Below are 21,425 nucleotides of genomic sequence, written 5' to 3'. Positions count from 1 at the left end.
CTTGTCTGTAAAACATAAACAAATCATCAGGCCTCCTCCTCCTAAATGCTGATGAGGTTTTGGTTCTAACATGATAAGTTTGGTTTTCTCCAAACATCTCAATTTTGGGATCATCTGTCTGCGATGTGGTTTTCAAGCTGTTATCGCAGAGCATCATAGATGGAATGAAGTATTAGTGGAAACTAGGGAGGTCCATTAATGGTTTATTAGAAAATTAGTTCCAACCGATTAAACTTTCTTTTGGTGTTGCAGCTTGGCCGCCATCCAGCAGGGGGCGCCGCTGGTCATCCGTAAGCAGAACCGTTGATACAAAAACAAAGATGGCGGCGGAGCCATAACGGGGGGGTAGCGATCCAGGGCGGTGGTTGTTGATGGTGGCTGGTGCAGGGTGTAGCCGGTCGGTTTTTGAAACGGGAGCTCGCTGAACTTCGGTGTTAAATGCGACTTAATTCGGAACATGACGACGTTGGATTTGGAAAGAAGTGACTGTAATAGTGTGGAGTGCAGTGACGAGGAAGGAAGGAGTGGTCGGAATGAAGATAAAGAGTGGGAATTGGTGGGAAAGGGTGGAAAGAAGCAGCGAGCTGCTGAAAGAAAGAGAAAAAAAGGAAATGAGGACAGCACTGAAGACACTGATAATGAAGGAATTGAGGAAGGAAAAGAAGCACAAAAAAGACAAAATCTAAACATTATAATAAGATTTGATGAAGGAGAAGGAGTCAAGAAGATTGATCCACTTAAACTAACAAAAGCACTTAAGACACATGTTGGGGAAATTAAACATGCTAAAGTACTGAGAGACGGAAATCTTTTGATTGGCTGTAATTCTGAAGGTCAGGTTGAAAAGGCAAAAAAGCTTGGATGGGTATGTAAAGTCAAAATTAGAGCAGTTGTTAAAGTGGGTGAAAAAAGAAATGATGAAAGCAAAGGAATCATAACAGGAGTGCCGTTAAGTGTTGATATGAAGGAATTAATTGAGAATCTGAAAGAAAGAAACAAGGAAGTAAAAGGAGCACGGAGAATGAAAAGGGGTACAGAGAAGATTGAAACAGAAACTGTGTTGCTGGAGTTTGAAACAAAAGAAATGCCAAGGGAGGTTTTCTTTGGCTTGATAAGATTTAGTGTCAGGGAATATGTGCCCAAACCAGTGAGGTGCTTCAACTGTCAGGAATTTGGCCATATTGCAAAAATATGTAAAGGTAAAAAGAGATGTGCCCGTTGTTCTGGAGACCATGACTATGGTAAATGTGGAGTTGGAGTTAAACCAAAGTGCTGTAGTTGTGGAGGAGAGCATAGTGTCGCTTTTTGGGGATGCGAGGTAATGAAACGACAATCAGTGATACAGAAAACAAAAGTTACGCAGAAAGTAACATATGCAGAAGCGTGTAAAGTAGTTGAGAAAGAGAAACAAACTGAGAAATCTCTATCAGGAGAAAAGCAAGTAATTTCAAAAATTATGGTAATGGTTGAAAAGAAAATTGAAGAGGAAAAAAAGAAAATGGTGACTTTTATTGCAGGAGTTATAAATGCAACATCGGATGTGAAATCAAAAACGGAAAGGATTCAGATTATTGTAAAGGCAGCATGCCATAGTTTAGACTTAAAGAATATTCGGTGGGAGGACATAAGGGGAGAACTGTGTAGTCAGGCAAGTCAAGAAGGATAGTCTCAATATTGCAATGGAATGCGAGGAGTCTTCTGTCAAATGGGCAAGATTTTAAACAGTTTGTTTACGAATTAAAAGAAAAACCTGATGTAATTTGTATACAGGAAACTTGGCTGAGGCCTTTTTTGGATTTCAAATTGGATGGATATATTGCAGTTAGATATGATAGAGAAGAAGGAAATGGGGGAGGGTGTCTGTCTCTGATTAAAGAAGGTATTCCGTATAAAGTTATTGGAAGAAAAGGAGATTTGGAGTATGTTGCAACTGAAATATGGGTGGAAGAGAAGGTACTGTTGGTTTTAAATTTTTACAATCCTTGTAAAAAGCTTGAGGTAAGTAAACTTGAAGAGATGGATATGAAAGGAAATGTTATTTGGTGTGGAGATTTTAATGCACATCATTCATTATGGGGTAGTGGAAAAGTAGATTATAATGGGAACATTTTAGAAGAATTTCTAGATAGTAATAATTTGGTTTGCTTGAATAATGGAAAGAAGACAAGAATTGATATAAATTCAGGTAAGGAATCTGTACTAGATCTGACATTTGTTTCTAGCTGTTTAGCTCCACTATGTGATTGGCAAGTTAAAAATAAGTCATTTGGTAGTGATCACTACATTATAATCAGCAAAATAAGGATGGGCCAGGTGCATAGGCCTGAAATGATAGGAGGGAAGTGGATATTTGAGAAAGCAAATTGGGAGGTATTTTATAACCTATGTGATAGGAAAATTTTAAATGTTCAAAATGATCACAGTATTGAAAGTATGAACCGAGTGATTAGTCAGGGTATTTTAGTTGCTGCAGAGGAGGCTATTCCAAAAACATCAGGGAAAAATAGGAGAAAGTTGGTTCCATGGTGGAATGAAGAGTGTAGGAAAGCAGTTAGAGAAAGAAATAAAGCATTTAAATTGGTTAAAAGGTCTCATAATTTTCAACATTTAATTGAATATAAAAAGTCACAAGCTAAAGTCAGGAGAACAATAAGGAGCACAAAAAGAGAATACTGGAGAGGTTTCTGTGACACAATTGGCAGTAGTACAAAACTAGGGGATGTTTGGGGGATGATCAAAAAAATGGGAGGAGATAGAAGGGAATGGAGTTATCCTATACTAAATAAAAATGATATAGTAGCTGTAACTGACAAGGAAAAGGCTGATATGTTAGTGAGAACATTTGTGGAGATACATAGTGGTAAAAATTTATTAGGTAATGAAATGGAGGGAAGGGAGAGAACTAAAAAGGAATACGATGGAATCTTAAGAAGAAAGAAGAATAATAATGATCTGATGAATTATCCTTTCTCTATTGGAGAGCTAAAAAGAGCTTTGGATAGAACTAGGAATAGTGCTCCAGGTAAGGATGAGGTGTGTTATATTATGTTAAAACATGTAAGTGAGGAAGTTTTAAATAAATTATTAATTTTATTCAATAAGATTTGGAAGGAGGGGAGACTGCCTTGTAAGTGGAAAGAAGCTATTATTATTCCGTTGAAGAAACCTGGGAAAGATCAGAGTAACCCTGTAAATTACAGACCAATAGCTTTAACATCTAATCTGTGTAAACTGATGGAAAGGATGGTGAATGAGAGATTGACACATTATTTGGAGTCAAACCATTTAATTGCTCCGTATCAGAGTGGTTTTCGTAGAGGGAGAGGAACAATGGATCCTATTTTATGTTTAGAGGATGTTATTAGAAAAGCTCAGATTAATAAAGAAACTGTTGTTGCTGTGTTTTTTGATGTGGAGAAAGCATATGATATGTTATGGAGGGAAGGGTTAATGATTAAATTACATCAGATAGGTATAGGAGGTAATATGTTTAATTGGTTATGGGATTTTTTAAGGGATAGAAATATTCAAGTTAAAATAGGATGTCAGTTTTCGGAAATATGTAAAATAGAAAATGGAACCCCTCAAGGAAGTGTGGTAAGTCCGACATTATTTTCAGTTATGATCAATGATATTTTTAAAGAAATATCCACTGGTTTTGGTAAGTCACTTTTTGCTGATGATGGAGCATTATGGAAAAAGGGAAGAAATGTGGACCATCTTATTGTTAAAATACAGGAAGGTATAGATAAAGTGAGTAAGTGGGGAGTAGAGTGGGGCTTTAAATTTTCAATTGAAAAGACAAAAGTAATGTTTTTCACAAATAAAAAAATAGGGGTTGATAAGAAGTTGTGTTTATATGGGAAAGAGTTAGAAAGGGTTGATTGGTTTCGTTTTTTGGGAGTAGTTTTTGATAAGAAACTAACTTGGGGAAATCACATAGAACATATTATGGAGAAGACTAAAAAGGTTCTAAACATTATGAGGTGTTTAGCTGGGTTGTCATGGGGTGCAAATTTCGATTCCCTTAGAAATATATATGTGTCTCTAATTAGATCAAGAATAGATTATGGGAGTGTGGTGTATGGATCAGCAGCTAAAACTAGGTTAAAAAAGTTAGATGTTATTCAAGCCAGAGCACTGAGAATATGTTTAGGGGCAGTTAAATCAACACCTATATGTGCATTACAAGTAGAGTCGGGAGAAATGCCATTATGCATTAGAAGACAGCAGCTAATGGTAAATTATTGGATAAGTTTAAAGGGACATAATGCAGATCACCCGGTTAAGAAATTATTAGGAGAGTGTTGGGAAAGAGGAAAGAAACAAATGGATAGTTTTGGGTGGGTTGGGGATAATAGAGCGAAAATTTTTAATGTATATTATAAGGAATTTAGTCCAACTGTATTGTGGCCTTTGAGACCGACATGGACTTGGAAATATATTAATGTAGACAGAACTCTAACAAATATTAGGAAAAGGAACACATTAGATACTTGCCAAGAATTTTATAATCAAATGCAGAATAAATATAATGAATATTTGCAAATTTATACGGATGGGTCGAAAGACCCTAAAAGTGAAGCAACCAGTATAGCCATAGTGATTCCTGAATTAAAGATTAGTATTTCAAAAAGAACATCTGATTATTTGAGTGTATTCGCGGTGGAACTAGGTGCTATTTTAGTAGCTTTAGAATGGGTGGAGGAAACTAATAGGAATAAAATAATAGTTTGTAGTGACTATCTGCGTTGACGAGTATCGGAAAGGGACGTACAAAAAATCATCAAAATATTTTATATGAGATTATGGCGGTTCATCATAGGATCTGTGAACAAAATAAAAATGTTGTATTATTCTGGACTCCTGCTCATGTAGGTATTATGGGGAATGAAAGAGCAGACAAGCTGGCGAAGGAGACAATTAAACAAGATGATATTGTTATGCAAATAAAGTTATCTAAATCTGAAGGCAAAAGTATAATTTGGAAAGAATGCAAGAAGATATGGGAAGATAGGTGGGTAAATGAAATTAAAGGAAGACATTTATTTAGAATACAAAAAACAGTCGATGTAGAAAGGATCAGAGGATTAAACAGGAGGGAAGAGATAATTATAAATAGAATACGAACTGGGCATAGTTTCCTAAACGGAACTCTTTTTAAGATGGGGAAACACCTTACTGGTTTATGTAGATGGTGTGATGAAGTAGAAACAGTGGAACATGTGTTGATTAAATGTAGGAAATACGAAAGTCACAGAAGATTATTAAAAACAGAACTAGGTGTTAGTAGGGAATTGAAATTTGACAAGGTGATCGATCAGCTGAATAATATTGAGGGGAAAAAGAAGATTTTTCGTTTTTTAAAAGACACTGGGATTTTTAAGAGTCTTTGAGGAGTAGGTAGTAGGAGTCAATAGAGGGCAGTAGTGCAACATAATTGGATGCAAGCTGCCGTTAAAATCTAAAGAAGAAGAAGAGCCATAACGGGAGAGAGAAACGGTCCAAACAGTCGTGTGGGATATAGTGATGTGTCGGTCGCGAACGATCCGGCTCTAAGAGCCGGCTCTTTGAAGTGAACGATTGGAACCGGCTCCACAATGGGAGCCGTTTTAGGATCCTATTTGGGAGCCGGGTTTTTTTCTACAGTATATCGCTGTCTCTCCGCCTCCCTGTCGTTGTGCTTGTGCTCTGCAAGTGCCAGAGCCGATAGTTTTTCCCCACATCGTTTTTTTTGTCCTGCGGTGCCTCGCTGTCTCTCCCCACCTTCTCCCTCTCCTTGGTCGTTTTGCTCCTCTGCCAGTGCTAGAGCTCAGAGTTTTTTCCCTCGGTCGGTCCACTGCCCTCATTTCACGCGTGTGATCCACACATCTGACCAATCATACACAGTTTCAATTAATAATGTGGCAGGAAAACACTGAAAAAAAAGTTTATCTCCACTTTTTTTGTGGAAACAGCAGGCAATTGGCCAAGCTGTATAGCGTTCGTCGGCAGGTGTTTATGTACAGACACTCAGTCAGCGGTCAAGAAGCACAGAAAGAAGGGGAGTCAGTGTGAGAACTGAATAGGTGAAAATAAATGAGTGACAGAAAACGGAGCAAGATTTGGACTCATTTTAATGCTACATCAAGCTCCAGGGCAGAGTGCAGACTGTGCAAAGTCAGCATTTCCTATCGTGCAGGCTCGACAAACAACCTGCACAGGCACATGCGGACATCACACGCATCGGCATTGCTATAGCATTGTTATGCGGCATTTTTACTCATCATAAGTGCTTAACAATGTCAATAATGAAACAAAATATTATAAAATTAGGTTTAAGCTATTAATTAATTAATAATGTCAAAAATATATATGGGGAGCCGTTTGGGAGCCGAAAGAGCCGGCTCTCCACAGTAAGAGCCATTAGAGCCGCATCTCGAAAAGGAGCCGAAAATCCCATCACTAGTGGGATGGAAATGGTCTTTATGTGGTTCTGCTTGGAAATATAAACTAACGACAATTTCCTTAAGTTGTTTTGAAATATAAATGCTTGTCAATCTCGTTCAGTTTGACTTTAATATCGCGCATTCAGCCGAGCTACGAGATGGAGGAATGACAACTTCTCCTTAAAAATTATTGATGTGCCACAAAGGTGAGGAGCTAATGACAGAAAATCAAACTGCGTAACACGATTTTAAAAAACATGACGCAAACAAGCAAGGTTGATTTTGAGGTCTGTGGTGAGTTTTAAGTTTTAACATTCCTTCAAGAGCAACAACAAACGATTCTTATGAATATCTTTGTTAATGTGGAAGTGTTTAACATTTTATTCTTGCCATCTTTTTGTCTATTTATCAGCATATTTCTGTTTTGTTATATTGTATCTGTATGTTTAAGTGTAATACAATTTATGTTTATCCAGTCTGTATTTAATGCAGCTGATGCAAAAATAATGTAAAAATTGAATGTTTATTAAACATATGATGAAAAATTTTACCCTTTATGGAAAGAGAGTCCTAAGAGAAAACTCGAGTTTTTAAGAAAATTCATGCTTATCAATTAATGATCGATAAGATTAATCAACTTTATATTAATTCATTATTGATAACTTGCATTTAATTAGCTAAAGCCAATGTGTCCTCAGCTGAATACACCAATAAACACACAAAGGAGAGTTTTTTTAAATTTATTTTAACAAAAATATGAAAAAATGCAAAACATTTTGCAACCTTAAGTTTGAAACTTTCCAATCTACAAATATTAAATCTAGAGCAGCACAGTGAACTTTATTTAGCTGCCAATAAACAGCTCTGTACAGGAACACGGTGAGTAAATACAGATATATACACAGCAGATTCAGGCACTTTGGAGCTTCTGACGTCACTCCTCTTTATGAAACCGTGATTTCTTCGCCGTCGGACTCTGACTGTTTGCTCACATCTGATGGAAAGGATGGGATCTGGTGATGATGATGATGGTGGTGGGGATGCGACTCCTGGCTGTCGGCTGCACTTCGGGTCAGCCGCTTGCAGAAAGTGCTGCCCACGTCGGTCAGATCCGGGTGGGGATTGGTTTTGGTGGGGAGGGTCTGCTGGCGGCAGCCGCCCGTCGAAAGCAACTCGCGTTCCTTGGAGTTCCTCCACTTCATCCTGCGGTTCTGAAACCAGATCTTCACCTGCAAAGAGCGCAAACAGGGAGGCAGAGTTGGTTAGAAAGGACGCCATCTTTAAATTCTACACATTATTTAATAAAAGGTGCTTCTGATGAAAGGTATTAATTAACCAGACTTTGGGTTGTTTGCTGACCGTGAATCTGGGGAAATATTTAAGGTGGACGCAACATTTCCCAGAAAGGGAAAAGGTTGGCTAATTAACCCCGAGGTCAAAGAGACAATGATCAGAAAAATTACCAAAAACCTACAAGGATGGATGAATGGATGGATAGCTGGTTGTTGTAATGGATGGATGGATGGATGAAAAGATGGATGGCTGGTTGTTGTAGTGGATGGATGGATGGATGAAAAGATGGATGGTTGGTTGTTGTAGTGGATGGATGGATGGATGAAAAGATGGATGGTTGGTTGTTGTAATGGATGGATGGATTTGTTGTCTTTCAGATATGTTCCTTTTGAGAATCTTCTGACTAGAATCACAAAGTTTTTACCAGAAAACTGTGATAAATTTTTCTTCATTGTTAAATAACGACTGAATTACAAACTTTAACTGATTAATTTGAATATTTTAAACAATCCACTTATATTAGACCTGGAAAAAACTATTATTATACTATTAGGTTTTCCGTCCCAGAAATATGTCAAAATCTAAAAAAAAAAAAGAAAAAGCCCTGCATTACATAGATGATCCAGTAGAGGGCAGCAAACCTGCACTTCGCCCTCACTGACTGCGGCAGATTATTAATCACTTCCGGAACTGGTCCCAGTCGTACCTGTGAGTCCTTCAGTCCCAGTTTACTGGCCAGTTTCTTCCTGTCTGGTTTGCTGATGTACTTCTGTTTCTGGAAGGTTCTCTCCAGCGCCTTCCTCTGGAGGTCCGAGAACACGGCCCGCCGCAGCATGCCCCTCCTGGGCTTCCCCCGGGGGGCCAGGGGCCAAGAAAACGTTCCTGGGACTGGAACCACAGAAGAAGAGGAGGAGGAGGCTGCAGGGAAGAAAAACAAGATCCCTTATCAAAGGAATATGCACTCACATATGAAGTATGTCCTAATATATTATTTTCCCAATAATTTCTCAATATGTTGTAAATATATAAAATTATATATTATACAAGATTTTATATATTCATGTAATATATTGCAATATATGCTAATAATTGACACTTTCCATATATTGCAATATATTAAACATGAATATATAATGTATGTGTTTATATATCCCAAAATATATGTAATTTTATATTTATGAACATCCACCATCATGTATTCAGATTTATATGGAAAATCATATTTGTAATATAGAAAAAGATATAGTGTCGCATGTATGTTGAAAAAAATGCATTATAATGTATATTGTACAATTGTGGAGAGCGAGAGAGAGACGAAAGCAATATATGGTAGGATATATTTAAAATATGTGAAAATATATATAAATTATTTTCATTTTGGTGCCCAGAAATTGTACTCGAGTAACAGTAGCACTACTTCAACATATTTTTATTCAAGTAAAAGTAAAAAGTAGCGACCCAAGAAGAGTGAAAAAGTATTTCTTAAAAAGTATACTCAAGTATTGATAACTGATCAAATTATCAATCATTTAATCTATAAAAATTACATCATCAGATCAACTAAAATGTAACGTTAAGTAGAAATTTTGGTATTTTTAGGACCAACATGACAATAATTCATAACAAAAAATATCAAAATCAGGCAAAAAAAAAAAAAGTTTCCAAATCAGTTTCTCTCAATAAAAACTTAGGAAACTTTAACAAAAAGTGCAGGTGTGTGTCTGATTCTGTTGAATTTTAGTTTAAAACATGTTTGTTTCTCATTTAGTGGGCAGAAAAGTCGGAAATTTTTACTCAATTAAGAATAGAAATACATCATAAATTGACTTAAGTAAAAGTAAAAATCACAGTGTAGTAAAAACACTCTTAATAGTATATTTTTTTACTCAAGTAAATGTAAATGAGTAAATATTATTAGTCGATTCTGCCCGTATGTGAGAAACAGAGATGCAGATTTAGCGTGAGGTTTTGTGAACTTTGTCGCGTGATTATCCTCCACGTTTGTCGGCGTTGTGAGCCTCTTCTTGTCTCCGTAATGAGCACACAGGCTCCCCGATGCTCCTCATAATATCCCCGTTCTGCCTCAAATCTGACGCTTGAAGAGCCCAATTTGTCCGGCACTGGAAACACAGCCGATGCTAATGAGACGGGCCCTCCAAAGAGCAGCTCACACAGCCTCTAATGAAGCATGAAGAGGGGGGAGTGCAGCTTGTATAGGCTGCAAATGCACAGAGAAAGCTGATTGTGTTGTAATGAATTGAGTGGAAAAGGCCGTCGACAGGCCGGTATATTACAGGCACATTAAAGGCAGAGCTGTCAGAGAGTCTTTGCTGCTTCGCAAACCCGCATGTGCATATCATCACACGTCAGCAGCAAATAAATCAGAGAAAACGCCGGAAGAAACTTTTTGATTCCTTTAAATGATTCTTTTAAATTTTTTCCCAGACACTCTGCATTGATGGATTAGAAATTAATTGATTGAATCGATTCAAATTGATATAAATGGAAGATAATTAGACCTGTTCCGCTGTATGTTAAAACAGACGTGGTGTTAAAACAGGATATATGCTAAAATGCTAGCACGTTTATATAAAAACGGAAGTGACGCTAAAACAGAATATATGCTAAAATGGAAGTTATGCTAGCACGTTTATGTAAAAGCAGAAATGATGCTAAAACAGAATATATACTAAAATGGAAGTTATGCTAGCAAATTTATCATAAATTTCATATTACGCTAAAACAAAATTTATTCTAAAACAGAAGAAATGCTAAAATGGAAGTTATGCTAGCATATTTATGTAAAAACAGGAGTGATGCTAAAACAGAAGATATGCTAAAATTGAAGTTATGCTAGGAAGTTCATCATAAATTCCATATTATGCTAAAATGGAATTTATATAAACGAAAGACATAACTTATGCCAAAACTGAATTTATTCTAAAACAGAGGTGATGCTAAAACAAAAGATATGCCAAAATGGAAGTTATGCTAGCATGTTTATCATGAATTCCATATTATTCTAAAAAGGAAGTGATGCTAAAACAGAATTTATGCTAGAAGAGACGTGATGCTACAACATAGGAAATGCTAAAATGGAATTTATGCTAGCACATTTATAAAAAATTTCATGTTATGCTAAGATGTTATTTATACAAAAATGGACATTATGCTAATTCAGAATTCATGCTAAAACAGAAGTGATGTTAAAACATTGGACATGCTAAAATGGAATTTATACAAAAACAGAAATGAAGCTAAAACTGAATTTAATCTAAAGTAGAAATGATGCTAAAACAGCGGATATGCTAAAGCAGAATTAATTTTCAAACAGAATTTATGCTAAAAAAATAACTAATGCTAAAAGAGGGGCTATGCTAAAATGGAAGTTATGCTAGCAATTTTAGGGCCCATTCCACTTTAAGTTACTAGCTTTAATTTGGCATGTGATAAATCAAACTGAGTTGAATAAAAGTGAACTTTTATACCCTTGCATATTCCAAATAAAACTTGGGTCAAATGTAGCAGTTTGTTTGGTTGATTATTATTATTTTTAATTCTTCATGGCATTAAATCTTATGCTGTGGAAAACTTGTTTATTCCCCCTAATTGTTGCTTCAATTGTAGGTAAAATGCATTTGTGGGTCGACTATTTTGAATCAAAAATATTTGAAAGAAAATTCAGCCTGAGAAACTGAGATACTTGTGGTCAAAATGTGGCCAGTGGGCCATCTGTGGCCCTTGGAGTGATTTATTCTGGGTCCCAACTGCAATTAAAGAATGATACAGATTTATTTATTAAACTTTTTGTTTTTAATCAAGGTAAAATTATTATGGACAACATTTTACAGGTATTTCTTCAGACGGCAATAGTTCAGAGAGGATCAATCTTTAAAGGGACACAACCAAATACACGATTCCTTACTTCTGACACTGAGAAGGCAGTGCAAACGTTTAACTTGGAGCGCTAAAATAAGATTATGTACATATTTAGGCAGGAATTATTCAGATGAGAAATTGTAAATAATCTAAAAATATAAAGAGTCAGAACTGATAGATAAAAAAATAGCTGAACTTGAATTTTAGACTTAATTCACTGGAATCCCAGAGCTGTTCTTGTGCTTGTATGTAAAAGTGTGTGTCTGTGTCTGTGTGTGTGTCTGTGTGTCTGTGTGTGTGTGTGTGTGTGTGGCTCTGCCTCCAATTGGTCACGGAGCCGGATGCTTTGTGGGCCAGCGGAGGGGGTTTGGTGGGAAAACGGCGGCGATCCTGAGCTGGGAAGATACCTGCCACACATTTAGAGGCATGACAAACGCCACTGATATGTTCAGAGCGGAACAAACTGGACTAATTTGTAGATTAGGAGAACTGGTGCTAATGTCAGCAGTCAGGCTAAAGAGGCGTTCAGACCAAACAAGCCGATTCAGATCCATGGATTCCCAACAGGCAGATTAATGTTTCTCAATGGGATGATAATCATATTTAGACTCGCTGACTGTGTTTGATGAAATAAGTGTTTATTTCCTCATATTGACACTTTATGTTTTAATGCCTTAGACAGAAAATGGCCGCCATCCCTGAACAACCAATCAGAGCTTCGGTGACAGTTCAAGATGAAACCAAAACAGTTCAGAAAACTTTAGTTATTGGATGAAAGATTGAAACACAAACAGACTGGGAGAACTGGGAGAACTGGGAAAACCGGGACAGAAGATCTGCCAGTAACTTTAAACTGGTGCTGAACTGGTTTGAAAAGGAGTGAATGATTCATCCATTTGTTTGTTCATCCATCCATCCATCCATTTTTTTGTCCTTCATCCATCCAACCATCCATCAGTTATTTCATCCATTCATCAGTTCTTTCATCCATCCATCCATCAACCATCCATCCATTCTTTCATCCATCCATCCATCCATCCATCAACCATCCATCCATTCTTTCATCCATCCATCCATCCATCCATCCAACCATCAGTTGGTGAAAATCTTGTGTATTTTGAACGGGGAAAGAAACTGAAGATATGAGGGGCTGAGAACATCTAATGAATGAATGAATGAATGTAAACTTTTTTATTTTCCATCTTCCAGCTCTTAAGTTTTAATTCACCTTGAATGTTCTTATAATCAAAAGGTGAAGCTAAAAAAGAAACTTATTTAAAATTAAAGTTTTCTGCAGGTAAATCTGCGACTCGGAAACTTTTTGACTCCTGGTGGCAAAACCACCATTTCATTCAGGATGTTACATAAATGTATAAATATTTCCACAGCAGTTGACGGAAATAAACATTTGCTTAAAAAAGAAAAAAACTGAAGACATATTGGTGTTTCCATGGAGAGCAGGATTCACTGAGAAATTAGTTCTATCACAAACCTTTTTAGTCTGTCTGAGGTTTCACTTTAAAATCTGTGCAAAGATTAAAATTTTTAAAATTTTCTTAATATATTATAACAAATTTATAATGATTTAATTTTCCAGCTGAAAATTAAATCATCATTTGAGCTCCCAGATGCTCCAAAAACTTTAAATAAACTTCAGGAAAACTGCAGATCTGATAAAACTCTGGCTGCACCTTTTATTTTACTGTAGCTTATTAATTTGATTTTAGCATAAATTAAATTGGTGATGCAGTATCGCATCATAAATGTGTCTTTTTACAGGATGAGGCCTTCAGGCACACGTGTGTTACAAAAATGTTCAGATAGCATAAGATTGATCAAAAATAACTCGGGCATCGTAACAGTAACCAAAGTGGTTCAACTTGAAAAGTATTCTTTAAAGTTTTACTTTACAAATGTACCAGAAATTCTCATTTCGACCTTATGAATGTGGTTCATAAATTCTCGATTTATTTTGCTTTGTGTTTTCAGGGAGAAATTACCTGAAATAAACAACATGCATTAAAATATTTCCTAGAAATGTTTCAAGTTGAGGAAAGATCATTAACAGAATAGAGTTTAAATGTAACAGTTAACAGGGTTTCTAACGTATTTTTCATTCATTTATTCTGTGTTTTGTACTAATCTGTGCTACTGCATAGGTGAATAAAATAAGTGAAACAAAACATTATTGGTTTAATCTGTAATATTCAGTGAATTATTTTGCAGAAATAATTCATTTCTTTCCAAGTTTAATCCAATAATTAAAATTTTCTCGCAATTAAAACAAGAAACCTTCAATATTTTGTGTCGTCAAACAAAATGTCAGAGGTGAGCAGAATATCCAAAATTATACTAAAGTAAGAGTATCACTACTTCAACATACATTTATGCCAGTAAAAGTAAAACAAATAAAAAGAAATTACTCTAGTAAAAGAAAAAAAGAAGTGTATTTTGGTATCTTAAGGACCAAAATGACATCAATTCATACGAGTAACAAAAAATAAGAAACTCAGATAAAAGAAAAATGTTTCCAAATCAGTTTCTTTCCACATAAAACTTATGAAACTTAAACAAAGACCGCAGGTGTGTGTCTGTGTCTGGTGGATCTTTGGTTAAAACATGTTTATTTTTCTTTTAGTGAGTAAAAAATCCAGAAATACTCAAGTAAGAGTAAACAAAAATACTCAAGTAAGAGTAAAAATACTTAACAAAATTACTCAAGTAAAAGTAAAGCGCAAAACACAGTAAAAAATACTTCTAAAAGTACATTAGGGGGAAAAAAAGGTACTCAGGTAAATGTAATTGAGTAAATGTAACTAGTTACTACCCAACTCTGCAAAAACTGTGATGGATGAGTCAAATAATAATAGTTTTATTTGTCTGTTTACCAGAATCTTGAGGTTTTTGAGGAAGAAACTCATAAGAAATAATTAAACTCAGATTCAGTGTAGAAATGTGTGAACAGATTAGAGTGGATTAAATACGATCCTCAGATCTAAGCCTTGAATAAACTCAACGTTGATTTCAGCTGACCAGACGTCGGCGGCCTACCTGAGAAGTACGAGGCTCTGATGAGAGGATGAAAGTTTCCGTCAAAGAACGGCAGCGACTTCGTCTGAAGACTCTGAACTGAGGAAGAGGAGGAAGAGGAGTCCCACTCAGTCACATGAAAAGGATTAAAATCATCCAATCAGCATCTGGATCCCCTTTCTACTCACTGTTTGATTCAATTTGGCATTTTTAAAAACAGATTTTGATATAAATGTATATAAACTCATTAAATAAGCATCTTAAATATAAAATCTATGCCAAACATTGAAAAAAACAATAAATACATCTTATTATTGCATCTTTTACAGACATTTTAAAGATTTTCCTCTTAATTTGTTGCAAAAATGGGATATTATTAATTAATAAGCAGTAGTTATATCATTGCTCCTGAAATGATTTAAAAACCATATTTTGTTTGCAAGCCACTGAGTTCATTTGAAATGTTAATGCTTTTTATATCAAAACATTTGAAATCTCTTAATAGATTTTATTAAATTAATATTTGTGTTTGTTTCATCACAACAGGTCTTAAATCTTAACGAGACAGTCTATAAATAAAGATAAGTAAATAAACAAACTTTCTTGATTCCAAAAGGAAATAAATTTGCTTTTGTAATTAATTTAAATTAATATTTAATTAATACCTAGTTTAAATATTGTAATATATATACATTTTTTTAGAAATTTTCATTCATTTTATTCAAAAAATTAAAACCATTTATTTCTAATTTAAAAGCAGTTACGTCTACTTAAAATTTTTAAAACTAACAGTAACGAAATTATGCCGGTTTTTTTTTTTCCAAACAAGTATAATAATTAAGTTACTAATAACTAAATGTTATTATATTATGCTATAATATAATATGTCATATTATAGTAGACTAATATTATTATAGTTTATGTTAATTATTAGTTGCTAAAGCAACAGGAACTCACCGCTCCGTGTGGACGGGGCCAGGATGGTACTGACGCCGAACTTCAGGTATCCCGAGTCCGAGCAGCCCGTGTGCGGCGACCCGGTTCGGTTCGGTGGTTCCGGGCGAGCAGAAGCTCCCAGCCCCGGGCCGAGTTGGATAAGCTCCCCGGGGTTCCCGGAGGAGAAGGCCCGGTGGATGTAGCCGACAGGCTGGCTCAGCCGCAGCAGATCCTCCACCAGGAAGCCGGAGGGCAGCGAGCGGCCGAGGGGCGAGGAGAGAGCCGCGGGAGGGCGCAGGAAGCCCGGGTAGAGAGGCGGCGGCAGCGCGCTGCACGGGAACATCATGGTGCTCCAAACGGGGGCAAATTTTTAAAAAAACTGCTCCTCTGGTCTCTGAAGCTGCTGTAACTGGTTTTATACTGGAGTTACTCCCACACACCAGTACGCGTCAGAAGGTCCACCCTCACCTCCCATTAAGAGCTGAAAGTTTTAAACCAGTTCAGAGCGCTGAGGTGTGTGACAGGACTGGATAAGGGAACTGGTTCACCAGTTGGTTTCTTACAGGGTTTAAGGAAAATGCAGATTAAGAAAACAGGAGTAGATTTTATGGCAAGTAACTCGGTAATTTTGATATTAATCTCAGAAATTTTCAAGAAAAAACAAAGAAAGGTCGAAGTTTGAAAAGTCGAAAATGCGCTAAAAAAAAATCTTTAAGTGTCAGAAGTCAAAAATGTTGAACTTTTGAAACTCCAGAAGTTAATGCCAAAAGTCAAAGTTATTTTACTTTTGATACTCAAAATTTTGTATTTTTTTCTAGAAGATTTCTGAGATTAATTTCAAAATTTCTGGATTAACAAATTGTGTCCAGATTCACCTGCATGAATTATGTCTCTGTGGACGATTCCACAGAGACATAATCCATGTCATCCATCCATCCATCCATCCATCCATCCATCCATCCGTCCACCCGTCCGTCCGTCCACCCATCCATCCATCCATCCATCCATCCATTCATCCATCCATCCATCCATCCATCCGTCCATCCGACTCAAATAAAAAAAAATTCTTCTGTGCTTTAAAAATGAATACTTAATTTTCCAGCTTTGTTTTGTTTTCTTTTAGCTTTTATTAGTGAAACATAAATATTCACCACTGGCTGAAATCTTCAAACAAACCCAAAAGTTTTGGGACGAAACCAAAGAAAATCTAGAAACTTTCTTTGATGATTCTTTAAAATAAATTGCTGCTTTTATCAAACCAATCTGTGTGAATCTGCGCAGCATTTTAATCCCATGAACGCCTCGTTTAAAGGCATAACGACAAAACGATCTGCTGCTCCACAAAAAGGAAGAGATCATTAAATCTGCTCCGCTCAGACACTTGACACCTTAACCAAAAAAAAAAAAAAAAAAAGAAAGTGTTGCATTCAGAGCATTTTATTCGTTCAGAAAATCCCTCCATTGTGCTGAAGTGGAGCAGATGGTTGATGAACATCAGCAGAACTAATTTGTCCTCCTGGTCCGACAGACTCTCCGACCTGCTGCTCCGATTCTTAACCAGAATAGCAGCTGTTGGTGATTTTAACACCAGTTAAGACTCATTTTAAGGCCATTAGCCCGGCAAAGTCTTACAACACCGACCCGCCTCCATTATTAGAGGCTGCGCCCATTACACATGCAAACAAGCTGTCTGCGGCCATAACTAGTTAATTCTCCTGTTAACTCTCTGAATCTGAACAAACAGACGCATTTATGTCACAAAGGAGCAGAAAAATCCTCCGACATGAAGGGAGAAATTTATTCCTGATTATTTTCTTTATTATATTTGGGGATTAGCTGAATCTTTATTTACAGTTTTTTCAGCATCCAGTGTCTTTTACCCTTGAATTTTGCATAAAAAAATTGCAATAAATGTTTACATTGCTGCTGTTATTTGCAAAGTGTTTCCATTTCTTATGAGCACTACTGCATTAATGTTTTACTTTTTATCGTCTTTAACCATTTCATGTTCACTCTGTCAATGAAAACTTCTTGGCTCACAGAAATTAACGCCTTCATGCATGAATTATGATCCTTTATGGCAGAATTTTTTATCCAGTGGGTTTGCTTTTCTTAAGACATTAAAAAAGGATTTTTTTATCCAGTGGGTTTGCTTTTCTTAAGACATTAAAAAAGGATTTTTTTATCCAGTGGGTTTGCTTTTCTTAAGACATTAAAAAAGGATTATTTTTTGTAGGTGATTAGTTGTAATTTTCTCCAAATACAAAGTTGTTATTTGTAAAATGTATCAGTAGTTTTAGTCTGTAGGGGTTACCTGTAAGAGTCCTCTACAGAAGAAGGAGGGACTGGATATTCCTGAGTTGGTTTGCCATCTGTCCGCCATATTGGATTTAGCAAAAAAGATTTCTTGCACTTACAGTGAATGGCCTGTAGTTGGCAGTGTATTGTATGATGCACTATTGTCTACTTGAATGGTCTGTGTGCATTTATAGCATAAAATTTCACAAGAAACACAAGAAAATGGCTTTTAGAAAGTATTTTTGTCTGAAGTTTACCAGGAACTCTTTGTTTTCAGTTTTTTCAGCATTCAGAGTCGAAACCTTTTCATCTCTTTGCATTTTGCATCATCTTGGAGAAAATGTACATAAAAATCTGCTTTTAAAAGAGCATTTATGAATTATTTTTCTGCTTGAATAAAACATTTAATCTTTCTCAGAACTAAAAATGTTATGATTTTTTTTAGGTTTTTAAAACATTATAGTCAAAGGTTAGCAACAACACTGATTTGTGAGGCAAAAAGTGCTCCATACATTTCCATTAAAACACTTTTTATTTAATTTCACTGCCATTATGGTGCAAAGTAATGGTGGTGATATTTGAATTTTTTTCTAACTTTTTCTATTAAAAGATCAATAGTTAAAATTCATCAATTCTTTTGTAATTGTATTATTACAATCGTATTATTATCTTCGACGTCAATGATTGCAAGAAATGTTATTTTGTGTTTTGGTTTAGTTTAAGTTAGTTTACTTTTGTTTATTTTAGTTTGATTTCAGCGTAGACTGAATGTTCTTACATAAGAGTTGCTTCAGTAAAAATATGGCCGCCTGCCTTTGCTTACTCCAAAAATACACTTTTGGGTTGACTCTGCACCTGCAGCTAGCGAGTAGTCATTAAAAGAAGAAATTTGGTTTTTCAGTTTAACAGGTGAATTTAGAGAGGTCACCACTTTATCTGCTCCTGGAAATAAATAAAACTAAACACAAACTAAAAAAAATCTCTTCATATTTCAACTTCTGCATGTGTTTTCTTCAGTTATTGCAGTTTTTGTAGTAAAAATCTAACGGCCAGCCATTTCTGCAAAGATTTTGTCATTAACTACTCGTGTGACTCAGGTGTGTTGGAGAAGAAAAAAGTAAAAAGCTGCAGGACTGGAATCACAGAAAATGTATTAAATTTCAGTGCTTCTTTTTAAAAGGAGATGCTAACATTGTGAGATGCATGATTTTCCATGACCTGTCCTGAATTACGGTACATTTGGTGATATTTTATTTAAATAACTGAATTTATTTTCGTCTGTGTAATGGTGAGTAATAGTGAGGGTCTCTGAGGGTCTGAAAGTCGGTGGAACAGAGCGGATTAGCGCGGCCTTTCAGTGCTGCAGTGCAGCGACCAGCATTAAAGTCATATTAACTTTCTATTAAACATCGGCTCATTCTGTGCAGGCAGACGGAAAGCAGCTTACGCTGAATGTGTGTGTGTGGGTGTGGGTGTGTGTGTGTGTGTGTGTGGGTGTGTGTACTTGCTTAGCTATCCCGTTGAGGTCGTTCTCTGCCATGTCCACTCGCCTTCTGAAGGTCGATGGGCTTTATGGGTCTTAATGCAAACGACTGAAGCGATGAATCGATTTGCTCTAATTTTTGGTTTTTTAAGTCCATTTTTGGAAAATCAGGATTTGTTTCACCAATATGCTCCGATCCTCCATCCATCCATCCATCCATCCATTCATCCATCCATCCATCAACCAACAAACCATCTGTCCATCCATCCAACCAACAAACCACCCACCCACTCATCCATCCACCCACCCACTCATCCATCCATCCATCCATCCATCCATCCATCCAACCATCCATCCATCCATCAACCAACAAACCATCTGTCCATCCATCCATCAACCAACAAACCATCTGTCCATCCATCCATCCAACCAACAAACCACCCACCCACCCACCCATCCATCCACCCACCCACTCATCCATCCATCCATCCATCCATCCATCCAACCATCAACCAACAAACCATCTGTCCATCCATCCATCAACCAACAAACCATCCATCCATCCGACCATCCATCCATCCATCAACCAACAAACCATCTGTCCATCCATCCATCCAACCAACAAACCACCCACCCACCCACTCACTCATCCATCCATCCATCCATCCATCCATCCATCCATCCATCCTCCCAACCCTCCAACCATCCATTTTTCTGTTGACTTGATGAACTTGATTCTCTAATCTTTCCATCAAAGTCATCTCAGTAAATATTCACCCTGAAGGAATTAATTTATAAATGTCAGTTTATCCATTTACAAAGTTGGAGTTTTAATATCTTTAAGTGCTAATTTTTTTTGAATGATTCTATTGAGTGTAAATGGAAAGTTAGCGTGTTTTCACTCTGGCCTCCAGAATGAACTGCTCAGGATGAAATGCTGTGTCGGCAGCGTGGTGCCCCATGAATTTTCATCAAGCAGAGCCAGAGTGTGAGAATGTCCTCGGCGTTTTGAATCCATACAATAAAAGTAAAACTTGACCGAAGCGATTAGCCCGTGTCGCTGACAAATATGAGAAATGGCTCGTCTCGGTGTCCCCATTGCAGCCTCAGGACTCCGGTGACACAGAGCACGCTCGCTGAATGCTCATTAGCTGGAGATTGGTCATGGGAGCTCAGAGCGGCACATCGCTGTGCTAACAGTCTCTCCCTTTATGTGCTCCTCCATTATACCATTCATGGCCCATTCTGCGCTAATCTTATTGGAGGCTCATGATGTTCTGCGGCCTGCAGCAGGAGGCTGAAAGCACCTGGCAGGTTGGTTAGAGGGGAGCTTGTAAATGCCTGTGGTTAAAATGGGTCCGAACACAAGCCAAGCCCAGAACCAGGGGAGCCGGGAGGAACCAAGGGAACTGGGGGGATGTGGTTGTCAGGTCCAGTTTAGATCTCTGGGTTGTCAGAGGAGAGGGGAAGCAAAGACGGACTAGGTCGTTTCACAGACCTGGGACTCCAGAACCAACAGCAAGCAGAAACAGGAACCAGAGGTCAAAGGTTAGAGGTTAGCTTGGCAACATCTATGTGACAGAGCGCCTGACTGGTTCTGGAGAAATCCAACCATCAACCAATTAACCAATTAACCAACCGACCTTCAATTCATCCATCCATCCAACCAACCATTCTTCAATCCATCCATCCATCCATCCATCCAACCATCCATTATCCATCCATCCAACCAACCATCCATCATCCATCCATCCATCCAACCAACCATCCATCCAACCATCCATCCATCATCCATCCATCCATCCATCCAACCAACCATTCTTCAATCCATCCAACTATGCATAAATTCATTCATCCATCCATCATTCATCAATCATCCATCATCCATCCATCCATCCAACCAACCATCATCCATCCATCCATCCAACCAACCATCATCCATCCATCCATCCATCCATCCATCCATCCAACCATCCATCCAACCAACCATCATCCATCCATTCATCCATCCATCCATCCAACCAACCATCATCCATCCATCCATCATCCATCCATCCATGGAGTTTTCAGATCTTTAT

At 37.1% G+C, this 21,425-nt stretch overlaps 1 protein-coding gene and 1 long non-coding RNA gene across 2 annotated transcripts; one reads left to right on the top strand and one right to left on the bottom strand.

The window, feature by feature from the left end:
- The first annotated feature begins 6,407 nt into the window (after positions 1-6,407).
- LOC114151579 (uncharacterized) lies at positions 6,408-14,796 on the top strand. Its single transcript, XR_003596962.1, has 3 exons — positions 6,408-6,634; positions 8,504-8,694; positions 14,629-14,796. It is a non-coding gene; the product is annotated as an uncharacterized LOC114151579 (long non-coding RNA).
- On the bottom strand, positions 7,153-16,254 carry LOC114151569 (homeobox protein DBX1-B-like). Its single transcript, XM_028028879.1, has 4 exons — positions 15,588-16,254; positions 14,652-14,729; positions 8,428-8,639; positions 7,153-7,657 (listed from the first exon to the last, which is right to left on the bottom strand). Exons 1-4 carry the CDS (start codon positions 15,910-15,912, stop codon positions 7,373-7,375), a joined length of 900 nt encoding a protein of 299 aa, XP_027884680.1. The 5' UTR covers positions 15,913-16,254; the 3' UTR covers positions 7,153-7,372.
- Positions 16,255-21,425: the final 5,171 nt, after the last annotated feature.

The sequence above is a fragment of the Xiphophorus couchianus genome, chromosome 2 (assembly GCF_001444195.1).
Source record: "Xiphophorus couchianus chromosome 2, X_couchianus-1.0, whole genome shotgun sequence".
Classification (NCBI taxonomy): Eukaryota; Metazoa; Chordata; class Actinopteri; order Cyprinodontiformes; family Poeciliidae; genus Xiphophorus; species Xiphophorus couchianus.
This window is presented reverse-complemented; position numbering and strand designations above follow the sequence as displayed.